This window comes from Sinohyriopsis cumingii, chromosome 9, assembly GCF_028554795.1.
Source record: "Sinohyriopsis cumingii isolate HCF-2022 chromosome 9, ASM2855479v2, whole genome shotgun sequence".
NCBI lineage: Eukaryota > Metazoa > Mollusca > Bivalvia > Unionida > Unionidae > Sinohyriopsis > Sinohyriopsis cumingii.
This window is the reverse complement of record NC_142969.1, coordinates 98138977-98158890: the sequence shown is the minus strand read 5'-3', so window position 1 is coordinate 98158890 and position 19914 is coordinate 98138977. Positions and strand designations below refer to the sequence as shown.

At 32.2% G+C, this 19914-nt stretch overlaps 1 protein-coding gene across 2 annotated transcripts in view; it reads right to left on the bottom strand.

Annotated features, from left to right (window-relative positions):
- Positions 1-675: 675 nt before the first annotated feature.
- Positions 676-19914, bottom strand: part of LOC149792305 (MAM and LDL-receptor class A domain-containing protein 1-like) — a 31858-nt gene continuing 12619 nt past the window's right edge. Inside the window, exons 3-8 of one of the 2 annotated variants that reach the window (XM_089970877.1) lie at positions 18727-19074; positions 14540-14617; positions 8573-8896; positions 7795-7902; positions 6216-6294; positions 676-5182 (exon numbers count right to left, since the gene is read on the bottom strand). In XM_089970877.1, the coding sequence (XP_089827003.1) occupies positions 5002-5182; positions 6216-6294; positions 7795-7902; positions 8573-8896; positions 14540-14617; positions 18727-19074 (1118 nt within the window). In that variant the 3' untranslated portion in view covers positions 676-5001. The remainder of the gene's footprint in view (positions 5183-6215; positions 6295-7794; positions 7903-8572; positions 8897-14539; positions 14618-18726; positions 19075-19914) is intronic. The other variant, XM_089970878.1, reaches the window with a different exon arrangement.

The window sequence follows — 19914 nt, the reverse complement described above, 5'->3', positions numbered from 1 at the left end:
AATATTATTCAATATCACTCTATTTGTGAAACTGTAATTCAATATCACAGTGAGAGTGAAAATGAATTATACATTCGTCTAACTTGCTGATGAACCTTACATTGTTAATATCCGTGTATCAATTCTGTATACTGAGCATCCATAATGATAGATCCATGTATGAATCATATTTGTCAATAAATGCTTTGCATTGATCGTCACTAGATATATATGTATCAGTCATATTTGTAAACTAGTCTCATATGTCGATTCTAGTCTGAGGTATGTTTTTCTATCCCACCAGTATCAAAAACCTTTGTTAAAAATGTCTTAGTGAACTTGATACCAAGAAAGCTACATGACTTGATCTGATTGGTCCACGACTCATTAAATATTCTGCCTCTGCTTTTGTAGATAGCATAACATTCATAATTAATTGAAGTATTGCAACTTCATCTGTCTCCAAAATATGGAAAACTGGTTCAAAGGATGATGCTGATAACTACCGACCAATCTCAATACTATTAAACTTGTCAAAATTGATTGAAAAACATGTCTATGACTCATTCATTTCATATTTATCCAAACACTTGCTGTTGCACCCTAATCAATTAGGCTTTAGACAGAAACAGTCCTGTAAGACTGCCTTGATCTCCCTAACTGATAAATGGCTTCAAGCACTTGACCAAGGTAGAATAATGGGATCTGTATTTATTGATTTCAGGAAAGCTTTTGACATGGTGGATCATGAAATCCTTTTGAAGAAACTGAAAATAGATCAGTGTGATGAAAGAACAATTAGAAGGTTTACTTCTTACTTAAGTGAGAGAACACAACATGTTTACATAAATAATGTTCTGTCTGAACCTGGAACAATTAGATATGTAGTACCACAAGGTTCAATTCTAGGTCCGTTACTATTCATTTTATTTATTAATGACCTACCACTTTTACTAAGAGACTCAATATCATCTACACATCTCTATGCAGATGACACAACATCGTCAGACATCCAAAACACAAATATGAACTCGAAATTTCTTTACAGAATGCCCTAAACAAACTTTAAAACTGGTGCACATACAATGGCATGGTGGTAAATACTGGTAAAACTAAAATAGTACTTATCTCAACACGGCAAAAAAAGACAAATCTTGATAGGGATGAACTATGTCTGACATGGAAGGATAAAAATTTGCAAATGGTCTGTCATGATAGACTACTTGGTATTCTGGTAGATAATAACCTATCATGGATACAACATATCAAACATATCAGTAAAAAAGTCAATTCAAGTTTATGTCTTCTCAGTAGGATAAGACGTTTTCTCCCTGAAAGGCACATAAAACTATTTTGTAACAGTTACATACAACCCTATTTAGACTACTGTAATACAGTATGGGGTACTTTAAATGATAAAAACATAGCGAAGCTGGCACATCTTCCCTGTTCTCTACTGCCCTTTGGGAATCTCCAAATCCCATGCCTCTCCACTTTTTAATGTTGTCTTCCCGCCTGTTTCTCCTCTCTGCCTCTTCTTCTGCACCCCCGCACTGTGCCTTACAAGATTATTTTTGCCAGTGCAGATGATCTTGAGACATGACCGTACCACTTCAGTTTGCCCTCTTTTACAGTAGTTATGGGGTCTTCATAGGGTCCGATGGCTCTTTGAATCATATTGTGGACCTGTTTCTTGGTTACATGGTCAATGTATTAGATTTCCAAGATGTTGCGGTAGCATCTCATTTCGAAGATTTGAAACCTTCTTTGTAGATATGATATGAGTGTCCATGTTTCACAAGGATACAGAAAAATCGAGTAAAAACAATTGTCATAAATGTAATACTATATCTCCATTCAGTTAATCATGTGAACTCAAACAAAAATAGCATTGATATCATTTAGATAATGGGCAAATAATACAGAAAAACAGATGTTTGCATCGCATAACTGCTTGACTGCAAGTAAATAGCCACGATATTTATATATTTTTACTGTGATAGATTCAAGACTTAATATATATAAACCTGTTAATTATCCACTTCAGTAGTTTCCCTTTTGTCGCAGAGTTAATATATTTTCTCTACAAGCCAGCTCTCCATACCCAGTAGAAAGCCTGAGAACAATCCAAAAGTGCAGGGCAGTGCTTTATGTCTTCTTTTTAGTAATTGTATTAAGGAATAGAAGGTAAAACTATTATCAGTTGTGGAGATTCCTTCAAAAAAACCCGTCTGTGCCTCAGATACCAACCGTTTACTTCTAGGAAAGAGCAAGCCCTGTTGTTAAAAGAAGCAGTAAAGACGTTCCTAAGGCAACGCAATATAGTAATAGGCCTAGAACTGTTAGGATTTAATTTATATCATTTTTGTATTGGTTCAATAGAGTAATAGGCCTATAACTGTTAGGATCTAATTTGTATAATTTTTTTTTGGTATTAGTTCAATGAACCATGCAGTCCATGTTTTCAGGAATAACACCTGTATTTAAAATGATTTTTAGCAAGTTTACAGGAAGAGGAAGGAAAACTTATCATGTACATTTATAATATTCATTAATAATGGAATCTGCTCTAGGTGTCTTATTGTATTTCAAATACCTCAGCACATTGGGTATCTCCTTGGAAGAGATTGGATAATTTAGTACTGTGAAATGCTTAATATGTAATGGTTCCTCATTTTCATTTCTCTCCTCATTAGTCTCATGGGATTAGTGTATGCTCCTAAAATAATCATTAATGCCGTTCAATTCGATATATTAGATATGTAATCGTTTGGTGGAGTCTAATTACTTATTATTTACCATTACTGAGCTAAACTTGTTTTAAGGTTTCTAAATTTAACTTCACTTTGCTTGCTATGCAAGTTGATGAATTTCCTAATTGTTTTTGTATCATTGTTACTAGCAAAAAGCATGTCATTCTAACGTTGGGATGTTCTTAGTCTTTGGTGAAATTTTAGTAGTATGATATTTATTTATAGTGTTATGTACATCTATATTTTTCGTAATTCTGGCACATGATTTTATGTTATTTTTATTATTCTTATCCATGGTTGTAATGTCTGTAGATTATTTTTGTTATAAATTGTGTACGTGATTCGCATATGTTAAGAACGCACATTGCATAGAATTTATAAATAAATGTTTACGTCCGTGTTGACAGTTAGCAATTATGATCGTAATAACAGGAGATTAAAAAAACGCTCATATGGCGCAGTTGTCAGTGACTAGTGAAATATGGAAGTTTCGAAAATAATTATGCAGTTTTCCAATAGTTGCGCGATAGTGTATGCTGTCACATGAGGTCTATTGCGAAATACAGTCGCAATATAAGGTTTATCAAAAAGAAAATTATGCATTTAGTTTCTTTCCGATTTCTGGAGTCATCCACACTTTTTGTGGTCCTGATGTAAGTCCGCAGACATGTTTTATGTTGTACTTAGATATTTTTTCAGAGGAAAAATTTTGTTTGGACTGTTCAGTGGTGATTGAAGGTGCACATTATTTGTACATAAATAACTGTTTTAAATTATTCGAAGGAATTCTGGACAAAGAAATCAACACAACATTACGGTTCTTGAAGGACCAGTACATTTCCTGTAATGAAAATTATAAGGGACTTTTCATTCGTTTAGGATTTTCATAGACCTTAATAAGGACTAACTTGGATTCACTTCATTATACCGTAATTTCGTCTCAAATTTTTCATTTATCAATTTAATAATCAGATGGTTTGTTAACTTGTACAAAACTTTTTTGTTTCTTCTTTCTTTTCTTTTACTTAATTTTGTGATCTGTATGATCACAAAATTGTAACACTAGCTAACTTATAATATGTCTCATCCTCCCCTACCCGCCCAAAAATCTCTGCTATGTACTTTTATTATCATATATTTCTTTATTGTTCCATTTGAAAATATTTGATTAGAACTACCTAAAGGATCGTTTGGAATTTAATCAGAAAAATCATTTACTTTAGTTGAATGACTATCCCATAATAAGGTTCTTTGCATAGAAAAGTACGGGAAAAGTCATTTAACAATAATTGTCCAAACAACATCAGTTGACAGAATATTTACAAATTCATCCAATGTGCACACTTTCAAGATAATAGACCTTTCTAATCAAATGCATAAATAGCGTGTATGTTGTTGAATCATTTGTTTCAATATTGCACACTTAGGGAGATTACATGAATTCTCTGTTGCCAAAAGTGTGTGAGGCTGATTTACGGCTTTCAAAATTATGTCAGGCCGATTTACGACAAGTTCCTTATGATTTTGTTGGCTTTGTAATTTTATTGTATATGACCTTAACTGCGACCAATAAAACTATATAAACATTTCGTCTCAGTACATAAAAAGACAGTCGTAGCAACCAACGCACTTTCTCTTTAATTTCTCCCCAATGTTTGAAGCGTTCCGATACACCAAGTTAAGAAGTAACGCCATGTATATATAATGACATTAACTTCTTCCTTAGTTTGGCATATAAACTACAAATGCTTTCATTCAACAAAGATGAAGATATTTTTAAGCTTAGAAAAAGAGGTGAATCGCAGCATCTTCTTACCCTTGTGCTGCTAAACAGGGGACTACCTGGTCTGCACCAAATAAAATAGCCACGCACCAAGAGGCTATATATTTTGTCAGTGTGAAATTAAATACATGATAATAAAATGAAAGCAAACACATTTTGTTCTTAATTATGGTACATAGATTGAAGTATGTTCAATGTATAATGAAGACAATGTGAATCCATTTACAAGTCAGTGAGTGCATCTTAAAATATTGAGTACTCTGTTTTTTAATACACCTCCTTGGCTGCAAAATAATTGTTGGTCCGATAATATAATATGTGCAGGAACTGGTTTGCATCGTTACATAAAAACATATTATCCGAACCAATCATCAAAATGTTTCGTCAGTAATCATATATACTATATAAATGATATTAATTCTCATCCTACAACATTAGTCTGCACCAAGAGAGAAGATTTTTGCGAAAGGGATGCCTATTCGTTGTCTAGGAAACGTAATCATATTCGATATCATTGTTGCTCCTTATGTTATGTGGGTAAGGAATATTAGGGTGTTGTGTAGTGCTAGGATTGGAACTATAAACTACGTGCAAGTAGTCCTCTGTATTTCCTCCGTGTTCAAGTTTGGCGTTTGCGGCATTTCTTATTTCTGAGCAGTGATTTCTCCTGAAAAAAAAAAAAAAAAAAAAAAAATATATATATATATATATATATATATATATATATATATATATATATATATATATATATACATATGTGTGTGTGTGTGTGTGTGTGTGCGTGTGTGTGTGTGTGTAAACTGGTTGATTGTCTTGGTGTCTTGGCGTCATTAACTTTTGTCCTACACAACGGTGAACAATCATTTATTTTAGTCATTTGATACGTGTTTTTTCTGTCTCCTTAGAAAATAACTGGTATCAAATTAAATTCTTATTTCAGAATCATTTGTACAATTTGCTTTTATTAATACAACTCCTGTGTGTTTGTATAAGTAATATTCGCTGAATATGACCCTTTTTACATTTTTATTACAAATATATTGACAGCAACTGTTTTTAAACTGTAAACAGTGGATGTGTTAGAAACTAAAAACAATACCAATGTTGATTTCGTTTTCATAGAGAAATTATGATGTGTTGCTCTGTGTGAAAGCACTTGAGAAGAGAAACAGAGTGGTGAGTTGTGGACAGATAAACAACGTAATCAGATATTTTCTTTATCGTGACAAGTCTTCGCATGATTAATATCGTCATTAAGGTAAACTCATGGCGAGTGGGCATGACCTTTGCAAAGTAAATTTTTCTTTTGCAAACGATCTTGCCTTTGCAACGAATGCACTTAACATTTACAATTGGAGACTGGCACCAAAATAATATTCCTATCTAAAAAATAGTAAATTGTTTGGATTCATGAATATAAAAGTTGGGTTCAGTCTGTAACATTGGAAATCTGACAATAAATCTGACAAGAACTGCACAGAAGTTTGTGTATACAAATTAGCATGAGCATAAAAGCATACAAATGTATCGTATCACTGAATCTACGGTGAATCTACATAGCCATTGACCTTATCTCGGTCCTTCACCACTTCAGCTCCGATTGTACCGTCTAGACACATATTGTGCATATAACATACTGCCCACGCTTTCCACAAAAAGCATGGAAACAAGAGACGGTACTCTCTCTCTCTTTTCGTTACCTCAGTATCCAAACTTTTGCAAATAGGACAACAGCTACCAACAGAATGGCCACGGCTACTAACCCAATTATAACACATACTGAAAAAAATTACAGAACTGTGATACACTTTTGTATAGAGTTAATATGCTTAATACTTGAATCAGCAAGCTCACGACTTGAATAAGCAATCTTAAGACTTGAATCAGCAAGCTCATGACTTGAATAAGCAATCTTAAGACTTGAATCAGCAAACTTAATATTCTGTCATGCTGTGATGTTACAAATTCAACGTGTTATACTGCCATATTGTCAGACTGCAGATTTTTGGGTACTGCATACCAATAGGACACTTTCTAATTACAATTATGAGCTTAACGAAAGGAAAATACATAGACCGATCAAGAAGCATAACAACTTTGATTTCTTGTAGGATAATCAGTTTGTATAATGTGATTGAATTAAAATAACAAACAAACAAAACACAGCGGATATTAAAATGAAGGAGTTAAACATACATAATATGTGGATTTGCTTTCATCTATAAAAAACAGAAGAAAAATGGAGTATATACAAAATGTTACACAGGTAAATAACAAAATGGTACAAAAAATCGTGTTATGGGAATACAATTTAGGCAATGTCCCATCGAGTCAGTAAATGGCATTAAAAAATTACTGAAAAGAGATAACATTTAAAAATATGAAGGTCATCCTAATTTGGTTCTTTCTTACTTAAAATATATCCAAAATGTACACTTTATTTGTTGTTTGAAAGTGCTAAACTTGTAACAGTAAAACGCGAACGTAACAATACGATGGCATACATGTTTATATGCATACGTAAATGTTTAAATGCCTACGTAAATGTTTATATGCCTGTGTAAATATGTATATGCCTACATAAATGTTTATTTGCATACGTAAATGTTTATATGCTTACGTAAATGTTTATATGCCTCTGTAAATATTTATATGCTTACGTAAATGTTTATATGCATACGTAAATGTTTATATGCCTACGTAAATGTTTATATGCCTGTGTAAATATTTATATGCCTGCGTAAATATTTGTATGCCTACATAAATGTTTATATGCCTGTGTAAATAGTTATAAGCCTATGTAAATGGTTATATGCCTACGTAAATGTTTATATGCCTATGTAAATATTTATATGCCTATGTAAACGGTTATATGCCTACGTAAATGTTTATATGCCTCTGTAAATATTTATATGCCAAAGTAAATATTTATATGCCTACGTAAATTTTTATATGCCTACGTAAATGTTTATATTCCTACGTCAATGTTTAGATGCCTGTGTAGATATTTATATGCCTGTGTAAATATTTATATGCCTATGTAAATTTTTATATGCCTACGTAAATGTTTATATGCCTACGTCCATGTTTATATGACTGTGTAAATATTTATATGCCTGTGTAGATATTTATATGCCTGTGTAAATATGCATATACCTACGTAAATGGTTAAATAAGAAATGGGTTATCTGTAACTTTGAGTGCTTACATCAAGAGAAATTGTTTTCCTGGTATTATAAAGTTCCGAATCGCAATTTCACATAACGAGCATCACGTTACCTGATATTTTTGTGTAATCCGTTTCATGGATGAAATCCGTTGATGACGTTGTGAGGGATTCAGATACACTCTGGTGAGCAGAAGTCGTTTTGTTTATGACGGTTGAACCTAAACAAATGCCATGTGATTTTTTTAACGTCCGTATTTGATACTGTGCCAGGAAAGGCGTAACTCAAAAGCTTTGGTGTACTTAAGTACACTGTGACGCGCACATCCAAAGGAGCAATTTATTACTTACATGTTGTTTGTAGAGCATTTAATCCTAAAGAGGAAACAAATGTCAAAATTCAACACTTTACATGGAATGTCAACCTTAATAGCACATACAATATATATTAATAAATTTATTTTGAAAGTTTTACATTATTATGACTACGAAAAAGTGCGAATCCAAAACCAAACCAAAAGGTCAGCAGATTATTTGCAGCAAATTTCTCATCATTTAAATCATCAGGACAAATTTGACACTGTCTACCATTTGGTTTTCTATTTCCGTGTCGGACTTGCCTAAAACATGGACGCTGACAAGAACAGTTTTATTTACGATCTTCTACGACAAGGAATAGCTCTTTTTGAAAAATGTCTCACGAATTAATTACGCTCATCTTACTTACTCTTTATGTTCAGTTGTTTCTTATGTAAACTTGTAGATTTGTCCTAAGCTGACTTCGTGCCAGAGAGAGAGAGAGAGAGAGAGAGAGAGAGAGAGAGAGAGAGAGAGAGAGAGCGATAGGGAGAGAGAGAGAGAGAGAGAGAGAGAGAGAGTACTTGCACTGACATTTTCCCATCATTACAGATACATTTTTCAGTCCAGCTTCTCCCAAACATCCTTTGCCAGGATACAACTCAAAAAATAGCGTGAAGTTGGGAGAACTCTCATTCACAAATGTGGAAGCTATGCTCCAGGTACTGCTGGAACTTCTAGTCCATATTACAGATTCAAGGTCCTGACTGCTCATATAGAGATGTAGACGGTTATTTGATCCGTTAAGGAAGTAAAAAAAGCTTATACAGACTGGTCCCTGCATAGCATGGACGGGTGTCGATAAACTGTGACCTTTGTTTACACAGTCTTGAGGAACAACCATGGTTGCGTACATTCCTTCCACAAAAATTAAAAGAAGAAGGACGTTTATGGTAACAAATACTATGCATAGAGCCTTTTATGTTAACGTAAACTATGATGACACAAGCGGATCCAATACTGGAATTCATTCAGAACACTCTACACGGCCTTATGAAATGTTTTACACTGTGTTGTTGTACATACTTTTATTAAATACTTTATTTCCCTAGCATAAAATATGAAAATTTAAATTTTTGTGTGAATTAAATCCCAAATAATCCCTCAACATCTATACACGTCCCAAAGTATAATGTGTTCCAAATGAATTCAAGTATTGAATGAGCTGATGTATTAATGGTCTTTAATGTGCCGATCTGCAAACAGTCCTGATGTATCACAGCGATATCATGATGTGTCACAACTATATCATCCGGAATGTCTTACAATGAATTCACAATAATCTCAAAATAGTGATTTAGTCCTGAAGCTAATAAGCACTTTGTAATTCCAATGGATAATTTGAAATCCTCTCAATTGGACTACCGATTTCACTAGATGGAGTTTAAAATAGGAATAAATAATTCTGTCTATCACATTATTTACATATACACTTTAGACACAAAATAGAGGACTAAGACGAGGTTCATTTTCGTGTAATATTCGTAAACAAGATGAAGTATGTTTACTTACATTTTCACAATCAACCTGACTGAAATCAGATGGACCTTATAATTTTAAGGATCCAGGTAAATAGGTTGACTAATATTATCATAACAATTAGCCTACAATCCAAGGCAAAAGTTAGCTATGTAATATGATGTTTACAAATGACCCTTAAAATCTAAAATTGTGGATACCAATTTACCACACAATACAGATATTCAAATCGACTCCTGTCAATATAAAGATTTATATCATAATACTCTTTTATACATATTAAACAAATATACACCAAACATAAAAATTATCTAACCTGTATGATAGTATAATTTGTATTAAATATTAATTCTGCCTATTATTATCAAGCATTCTTTGATAGAGTCCAGAAAGAGCACTTTCCGTCTGTTTGCTGTATATTTGTAATTCTCTATAATTAATCCTATATACCTTGATTTCTTTCATAGGAATCCGGAATGACTGTATAGATAGATGATACATAATTACTAGAACGTCATGCGAGTGTGTCTTCTACATACTAGTGCATATAACACCGACTCAGTAGTGTCAATTTATTTTGTAAACTGTGCTTAATTGTGATCGAATATGCTTTAGTACTTGCAGGTAATGCGATAAGTACCGTTCACCCCAGACCTATTTTCGAATCTCCGTAGAGTACAAACAAAAATGTCTCTAAAATATCTGATGGTGTTATTGGTATTAAATATTAATTCTGCCTACTATTATCAATCAATCTCCCAAAGACTCCTATATAATCCAGGAATAGCACTTTCGCTTTCCGTTCTGTTGGTGAATATTAGTAATTAAAATGTCTTAAGATGGATCCAAAATATTATTGACTAAACTCTAGAACTGGTACACTCCAGTATGTCCTTTATTTTATCAAAAAGCCGCCTGATACTAGTCAGAACAATGAAACGTGGATTTCTTGCTGAACAAATTTATCAGGTGTTCAGCAGTTATGGAAAAAATTAGCAATCAATGAGAATCAAAAACTGGATCCTGAGATCTCCTGTTTGTTTTCATATGTCTATTAGTGAAATTGAAGCCACACAAGTACCAAGTTTTTTTTATTGTAAAACAAATTGTTCCTTATGAGAAATAGGAGACCTTGGAAAGTACCTGCTAGTGACGATTGGTCAGCGAGTTGCCAAATTGTTGTCACTAAATAATAATGAACTGGTAATTCGTAGTCTACCTCAAGAAACTCCATTGTCTGGTCATTTGTAGTCAAAATACCTATCAGAATATCATTAACCATTTCTATTGGCTGAAAAGTAAACATTGACGTTTCTAAGTGCTATAGATATTGTGACATTTTTCAAATGGTAGAAGAACCCAATCAAAAGATACCTAAGGCATACCTAAGATAGCTATACCTAAGATACCTAGATACCTATCTACAACCTATTCCTGTATCTGACGAGCCGCTTAGCTAAATACTAATGGACTGTATCGGTCCCTTACCTAAGATCTAGACAGGCAACCAATACGTGATGAACATACAATGTTTTCCAGAGGATATTGCTTTGAGTAATATTTAAAGTAAAACCATAACCACAAGTTTGATACAGTAATTTTTTTATAAACATTCCTCGACCATCTGAAATCTGTCCAATCCGATCAGTGGTCACATGTTATGTCTGATATTTTCCAAAACTATTTATGTATGGACATTTTTTTAGCACTTTATGCATGAAGTAGTTATTAAATATTTTCAATAATTTGCCTACCTCAGTGAAAGGCAAGGGGCTTTGAAAAAATGTCATTAATTGTGGAAGAATATGATTCGGTAAAATTGTTTTTATACAGAAAAAGATTAGAATGGTGTTTATTTATTTAAATCATTTTTAACTAGTTTTTTTTATTTCATTACATATGCTATGATAGAAATTAATAAATTTAATGTAAATAACCGTAATATAAAAACCTAAGGCACAATACGAGGACCAGGATAAGGGTCCAAAGTTCGTTTCTACAGCATTCTAAGCATAAACCAAGGATAGGTCTTTGACTTCAAGTTTAGTAAAGAATATGATACAAGTGATAACTATCTTAAACAATAATATGCAATCATTGATAAAAAATAAGCTGTGCAAAATGCTGTTTGCAAAATAACCATTTTAATCTTTACTCAGCCAAAACACACAACACAATATTATTATTCACAATATAAGCTAGCATGAAATAGATTATATATATGTATATATTGCTTTCCAAACTTAAAATTGTGTATTAAATGTGTACGATAGAAAGGCGTATGAATGAATGGACAGGCAGAGGGACGATGAGAGATGAAATCAATATTTTAACACTTTTATTTTATGAGTATGGATTAATGGAATTCAAAATAACTTGCATATTGTAAATGAATAAATTATTGTTCTAATTAAATACATCAAAGTTTGCAAGAGTGAAGTAATTGCAATTTTTTTTACCTTTTGATTCTGGAGTTTTAGTTGTGCAACAGTTTGTATTAGAATAGTTTAACATACTGTAGTTGCAGTTTATAATGTTCAAGTCTTGTACATAGTTGAAAGGTCAAAATATACAAAATGTTGAACTATTGAAACCTGAGAGAACCAATCATGTTTTTATTTGGTCAAAAATTATTATTTAGTATTGATTATTAAGACAATACAATTTTCCCCAAACTATATCATGGATTTAGGTCTATACCGTTGCCCCAACTAGAGTATGAATTTATGTATATACTATTGCCCCAACTGGAGCATGGATTTATGTCTATACTGTTACCGCAGCTATGGCATGGATTTATGTCTTTACCGTTACCCCAACTATGGCATTGATTTAGGTCTATAGCGTTGCCCCAACTAGAGAATGGATTTATGTCTATACTATCTATAGCATGGACTCATATCTGTAATATGAAACCAATTATAGCATATATTTATGTCCATACCGTTGCCCCAACTATAGCATGGACTTGTGTCTCTATTATTAACCCAATTATGGCATGGATTTATGTTCATACCATTGCCGCAACTATAGCACTGATTCATGTTCATACCATTGCTCCAACTATAGCATGGATTTATGTTCATTCCGCTACCCTAACTATAGCATGGATGTATGTTCGTACTATTGCCCCGACGATGTCTATATCATTGCCCCTGCAATAGCACTGACTTATGTTCATACCGTTGACCTAACTATAACATGGATTTATGTCTATATCATTGCCCCAGCAATAGCACTGATTTATGTTCATACCGTTGCCCCAACTATAGCATGGATTTACGTTCATACCGTTGCCAAGATCATAATATTAATTGTGGATGTTGTTGTTGTTGTTGTGGGGCTTAACGTCATTTTTTTAAAGCATAAGATAGGTAATACATGGCGGCCAGTATTAATGGTGGAGGAAGAACCCGGGAAACCCCCGGAAAGAACCACCGACCCACGAGAAGCTACAGACAAGCTTTCTCACATACCCACATAGGCCGAACCAGAGACTCGAACCCACTAATATTAATTGCAAGAATTGCAAAATTATTATACCTCCAAACCAAGGACAATGTGCAAATGGACAAATTGTGACAAAAAGCTGGTTGTGGTGGTTGCGCTGTGTGGATGTTGGGAGGTAGGCTTGCATAATACTCAAATTAACCAACATTGCTAATGACAATTTAAATTAATATTATAATTAATATTTATCTTTCAAGTATTTAAAAAAGTAATATTTTACCTTGCTTAAGAACAAAACCGAATGTGTTATATGAATATATTTCTATACATAAAAGTAGTCATTGATAATAATGGACATGTGTAATAAAACGAAGGGAAATTATATGATTGACGTAGTGTTATCTTGGGTAATTAAATGTGGGTGTTAAAAATAAATATATATTTGAAATTAATAAATACATGATATATACATGATTTACCTTTTCGAAAATCAGAAACAATACAATTTAGTCAAGCTACTCAGCAATCATTTAAAATAATGTTGAAAGTAGCATCTATAATAATTATTATTATTATAATTATTATAATTATTATTATTATTATTATTATTATTATTATTATTATTATTATTATTATTATTATTCAAAGCTGGTTACTGTGCATTTCTGTATATTCAAATACTGTAAACATTCATTTTAGTCCATTTGTCTTTAGACGTTTTTATTCCTGACATAAACATGTCAAATGAAAATAAATGCTAATTAAAGGTGATGCAGATGATATTTGTTAGAAGTGGCGCGTGTCGGTTCCCATAAGGCTCTGTGCTGTATAAAAAATGCACTCTTTCATAACGAACAGGACATATTACTTGTACAGAGGTCAGTATTTTTCAGTATGTATCGAATGAATTGTGTTGCGTTATAGGTGAATATGAATTATGATTAAATCCGTCGTGCTCTAAACAAATGATGCAATTTTAATTACATTTTAAAACGTTAATGTGAAAATTCAACAAGAAACAGGCACGAATATCGTTCTGTTGTACAGAACGAAATATATGTTTGTATACATAATATATGTTTGTGTATATAAAGTTTTAACGCAAGTTTTATTAACAGTGCCTCATATGTACAACATTTGTCTTGATATACAAAATTTGAAATGCAATTTATCGAGTGTATTAAGGTTGGTTGGGCCAAACAAATGCCTCACCACAGCACCAAAATAAAATCAAATGGCAAATGCAAGGTATATAACTTTTCTTGTGCCCAATACTATCCCATCTACTTCACATAGTTGATTTGCTATGAAAACGTTCTTGCAAGTCGAGTCTGACTCCAGAAGAGTTTTGTTGATTCGTGTAATCACTGTATCCACGAAAGTAAATGATAGTTTCTCATGAAATGTTTTTGTGATGTTGCTCGGAGCTGAAATATATCTCTATCACCTTTTACCTGGTAATCCGTAAACCTTGGGATCGATTGCATACTTTTACTTTCACAGACTTATCTAAATATTTCGAGATTATCGTGTTAATTTTGATCGTTACCATACATATGTGGATTACTTTACCTAATTTGGATTCATGAGGAGAGATCATCCAACCTGTATTCTCTTTCCATAGGCAGAAGTCATCATCAAATGCGCAGTCTGACGAAGTAATGAAAAAGAAAGAAAGCAAGTTGAATATTGCTTGATTACCAGCTCGTTTATGAAAATGTGCACCAAACTGTTTGAAGTATTAAAACTTTTTACATATTCAAAAATTATTATGTTTAATACTGTATAACATTTTTTATATATGCAAAAGTTATTATGTATAACACTGTATAACACTTTTATATATGCAAAAATATTATGTATAATACTGTATAACACTTTTTATATATGCAAACATATTATGTATAATACTGTGTAACACTTTTTATATATGCAAAACATATTGTGCATAACATTGTTTAACACTTTCTATATACAAACATTATTATCTATAATACTGTATAACACGTTTTATATATATGCAAAAATTATTATGGATACCACTGTTTAACATTTTTTATATATGCAAAAAATATTATGCATTACACTGTTCAACTCTTTTTACATATGCAAAAAGTATTATGTATAACACTGTATAATACGTTTTATATATGCAAACAATATTATGTATAACACTGTTTAACACTTTTTATATATGCAAAAAATATTATGCTTGAGATTGTTTATCACTTTTTATATGCAAAATTATTAAATATAATATTGTATAACACTTTTATATATATGGAAAACACTTTATGTATAACACTGTATAATAATTTGTATTTATACAAAACTTATTATGTATAGCATTGTATAAGACTTTTCATATATATTTGCAAAACCTTTTATGTACAAGACCGTATAACACTTTTTATATATGTAAAACAAATTATGCATAACACTGTATAACACTTTTATATATGCAAAATATATTATGTATAACACTGTATAACACTCTTTATATATGCAAAAATTCATAATTCAATGATCAGTATGGAAAGATATTTTGTATTTTCCTACATATACAAAAACAAACAAAGGATAATAAATGTTTTAAACGAAGATCTTTATAAAATATCCATGCTTCAACATAATTTCGGGGGACTAGGATAGTGCCAAAAGCACATCTCACAAAATTTCTTTCTAGATGATGCATATGAAACGCATTTACAATGCAGCTCTATTTGGACATAAAATTTTGTAAGAATTCTTTTAAGAATTGAATCCTTTAAGATTGCTGATTTGAATTTGATTTTTGAATGAAATCGTTTTAAATGCGTGAGAGATTACTTTGAAACAATATAAGCCCCCCGCCCCCCCCCCCCCCCCCGTTATAAACAATACAAATCCATGTGGCTTAGAAGCAGAAGCTAGGGAGATTAAGGAACAAGGTTGTTATCAACCGCGTCTTCATTCATGACGGGTATCAAACTATGATAACACAGGTTGAAAGTGATCTTATTCAAGTGTTTGATCCAAATAATAAACTTTTTAGAATTATGTTTTCTTTTTACTAATAGTCATCAGAGATTTTTGTGATAGATGAAAATTACCAACTTCCTTATTTATGATCATAACAAACATGGTGTCATGCTGAATTACCTTGAAAAACACGATAAAGGCTAAAATAGTCACACAATTCAATTTTGGAAACGTCTCCGTCTATATTTGTCAAAAGAGTAACGCGTATTCAGGTCTGCCCTTGCTCCACTGTTCTTCCCGATTGAGGTCAGTCAGTTGCAACATTGTTGCCGGTGTTCAGTACCATAAAGTTACACCTCTTCAATTCCTATTCACCCAAGACAGTCCTAACCTATGTTCAACTTTCCCATGACCCGCTATAGTCCCACTCATGTTAAATTTCCTCATTTTACAATCCCATTTGACCCTACGGTACAAACACTTGTTTTTCCTTCTTTATTTTATATGAGCCTAAATTTTCCACATTCACTACTTAGTCTTCCAAATTATTCTAAGTATATACATGTTTTGACAGTTAACATCAATACATCATCTATCGGTCTTAATTACAGGTTATTTAAAACTATTTTGGATTTAGAAAAGATCTCTATCTCATAAACAAAAGATATATCTGAAAACAATTAAGTTTAGAACTGCAAATCACATGTTTCCCATTGAATCTATTAGACAGGAAAATGTTCCCTACAACGAAAGATATTGGACACTGTCAGTCTCAGTATATTCGGGATGAATATCATCATCGTCTTCCACGTTATTATTTCTTGATGAAAAGCGGAATCTTATACCTCATTTTTACACTTCCAGAACTAACGTATATACATATATTAGGACAGAAGGTTTAAGTAAAAGTATTAAGATTGAAATTTTATCTAAATTGTATCAAAGTTAATTTTTGATTAAATTATTTAGAAAGTAATTTTCCACAAAAATATATTGAGATTAATTTTATATATTTCTGTACTTCAACTTTATACTATTTTAAGAAAGATTGCTCTTTAAGAGCAAGAGCAAAAGCTAGTAAAATACGTTTCTCTTGTATCCTAAGTTCAGCAATTTAGACTTGGTGGGAAGCTGCTGAACAGGCAAATTCCTAAATCCCTAATGGATCAGTAAGCTACATGATATACGCGTTTGCCGTGATAAAGGACGAGAGCCATGATCTGATTCGAAATGAACGACTACAAGTACTGCGTATAAATTGAGAGCAAGTTTGCGCAAAGTCAATTCGTTCATCGGGAATCGCAGGGCTCTGCATTTCCTTACATGGTAAGAATCGTCTGTGTTCGTAAACTTCTTTAATGTATAAAGACTTCTTAATGCTGAGATTTTCAGTGTAAAGATCAATCTAGACTTTATATTTTTTCAATTTTTGTTTAGTTCTTCCTATTTGATATTATAATGAAATGGAATGTTTAATTGTTTCAAATAATTTATATTCATTTGTATTTATGGTACATCTTATTATTGAAAACAACAAATTCGCTACCAACTTCATGTTTAGATTTAATTTGGAAATAAAATATTCTTTAAGTAATAAAGAATAATGTTTGAGCAACCTATTCCAAATTAGTATTCTATTTTTAATTTTAGCAAAATACATTTCTCCAACTGATTGGTTTATTATATCGCAGCTATTAAATTTTATACTATTTGGCTATCATGAATTTATTCGAGATCTAACTATCTGTATTATATTCTAAAACGCAGAAATTATACAAATGTATGAAGTTGGTAAGCTCGAAGGAAATGTGTAATTGAATATGTATTTCGTGTGCTTCAAAATCTCAAGTTTTATAGATATATCTTTGAATATATCAATTATCTAAATAAAATTTGTTCATAGAGAATCATAGGGATCTGTCTTTCCTTACAGTCGATCCCGCCGTACCTCTGGACATGTGGCCGTATGTATCTACACCGTTAAGAGTGACACTTCTTTTAACAGAGCCTGAACTCTTTTCCTTCCATCTCTCTTTCTCTCTCTCTGACCATGGGCAAGGACATTTCTTAAGTTATGAGTATTTCCTTCTCAAAGCAAGAAGTGAAAAGAAGTTTATGATAAAAATTCCATAATAACACAAATAATAAGTCTTTGAATACAAGTAAGGCAGGACTCTTAAAAAATGTGCAGGTTTTTAAATTTTTCCGAATCTTTTAAACCATATTAAGTATTATATAATAACACCACACGCTATATTCAAGTTCTTTATCATGTACGTCATACGTTGTAATCTTTACAACTAGAGTTTTGTCAAGTCTTGTCTTGTTTTGTTTCATACCATAGTTTAAAAAATCAACTGGTGATGATACTAACACCATTTTCCACCGACATGTTTTAAAGTTTAGTTATTAAAGTAACACTTTTGAATGGTCAAACTCAAGTTAAGTTTACTTTTATCCAGTTAAATTCCCATAATCAGAACGTAAATACAAATCGAAAATTATTTCAAACACTGATTGGATCAATACCTTTATGCTGATGAATTTACTCCAAGGTGCTCTAGCTAATTCCGTGATCAAACAAAACAACAAAGAAGTATACTCGATTTAGCTATCAATTAGTATATAATGTCATATATTTGCGTAGGAAAGTTATTCCATTGTTAAAATCATTGTCTAATCAATAAAACAGTTTACAGGTCCTTGGTGAATACAACCTATTAAAAGAGATACAGAACTGTAGCAAACATATTATATTCGGGAGAAAGTTGGAATTTGCACATGAATCATTTACTTACTGAAACAAGATTCATAGGCCAGGGAAACATCATCTAACGCCATGCTACCGTAAGATCCATTTCCTCTTATAGCTTCAAACTCAATAATGACTTTTGAACCGATTTCCAGGTCTACAGCTGCATTAATCCAGTCTGTGAATTGGTTTCCAGTTTTAGACCACACCAAAAGTGGAGAATCGCCATTTCTTCTCACGTTAACGTTCAGAGTTCCCATGTGTAATCCATACATATGATACCAGAAAGAAAGACAGGCACGACCCTCATGATCAGACACCGTGCGTTGTAGTACTACCCTATCTCCTTCTTTCTTTCTTGATGCATTCATAATCATGTAGTAGTCTGCCGTATCTGAAGGATAAAAGACAAAGCAAATTGTGTGATCCTCGAAGTAACAACATGCGTATAAAAGGTTATTCACTCATGACAAATATTTTTCAAATGTGCATTAGCATCATGGAAGTGAAAAACTCAAACAAATATAGAAAACCTATACGTATTTGCATAGTATTTTATTTCTCTAATTTGTATAATGTATTCATGGGAAAGCGCACTACAAGCTTTTAGCTTAAACATTACATGCTTTTCTTTTCTTCTCTACGTCTTTAGTGTCGCATTAAAATCGAAGTCCTTATGGCTATGTACTTCCATTAATGTCTTTATCTTCTTGCTGGATATGAGACAAATGAGCACCCTCTAGTTCCTCCACACACTCCTGACGTTGCTCATGGTTTAGAGGATCTTTCACAGCCTGAAAGTAAATGAAATAATTTTTAATCGCTGTAAGAAAAGATGCAAAACTACCAAGGATGACCTTTTCAAGAGTCAGGACAGTGGAGTGATTATAAATAGCAACGACAGAATAACTATTATAAGATAATTATATATCGATCAATATATTATGGCTTAATTTTCCTTCAATGTCAGAGAGCTAAAATAATATTCAAAAGTTTAAAGTGTTTTATTTATCTTCTGGTGACACAGCAAACACTGGTTGCTTATTGCTTGAAAAATGTAAATATATAATGGAAGGAAAAATATGAAGTTGGTTACTTTTGGTGATGAAAATGTCTTCTTTTATTATTTAGAAAGACGGACAATGAGTAATTCGAGGGGAGGACCCACTTAACCCAAGGTGTTCTTAACGATCAAAATATTTTTATTTTTGTGCTCAGAATTACCATGTAAATA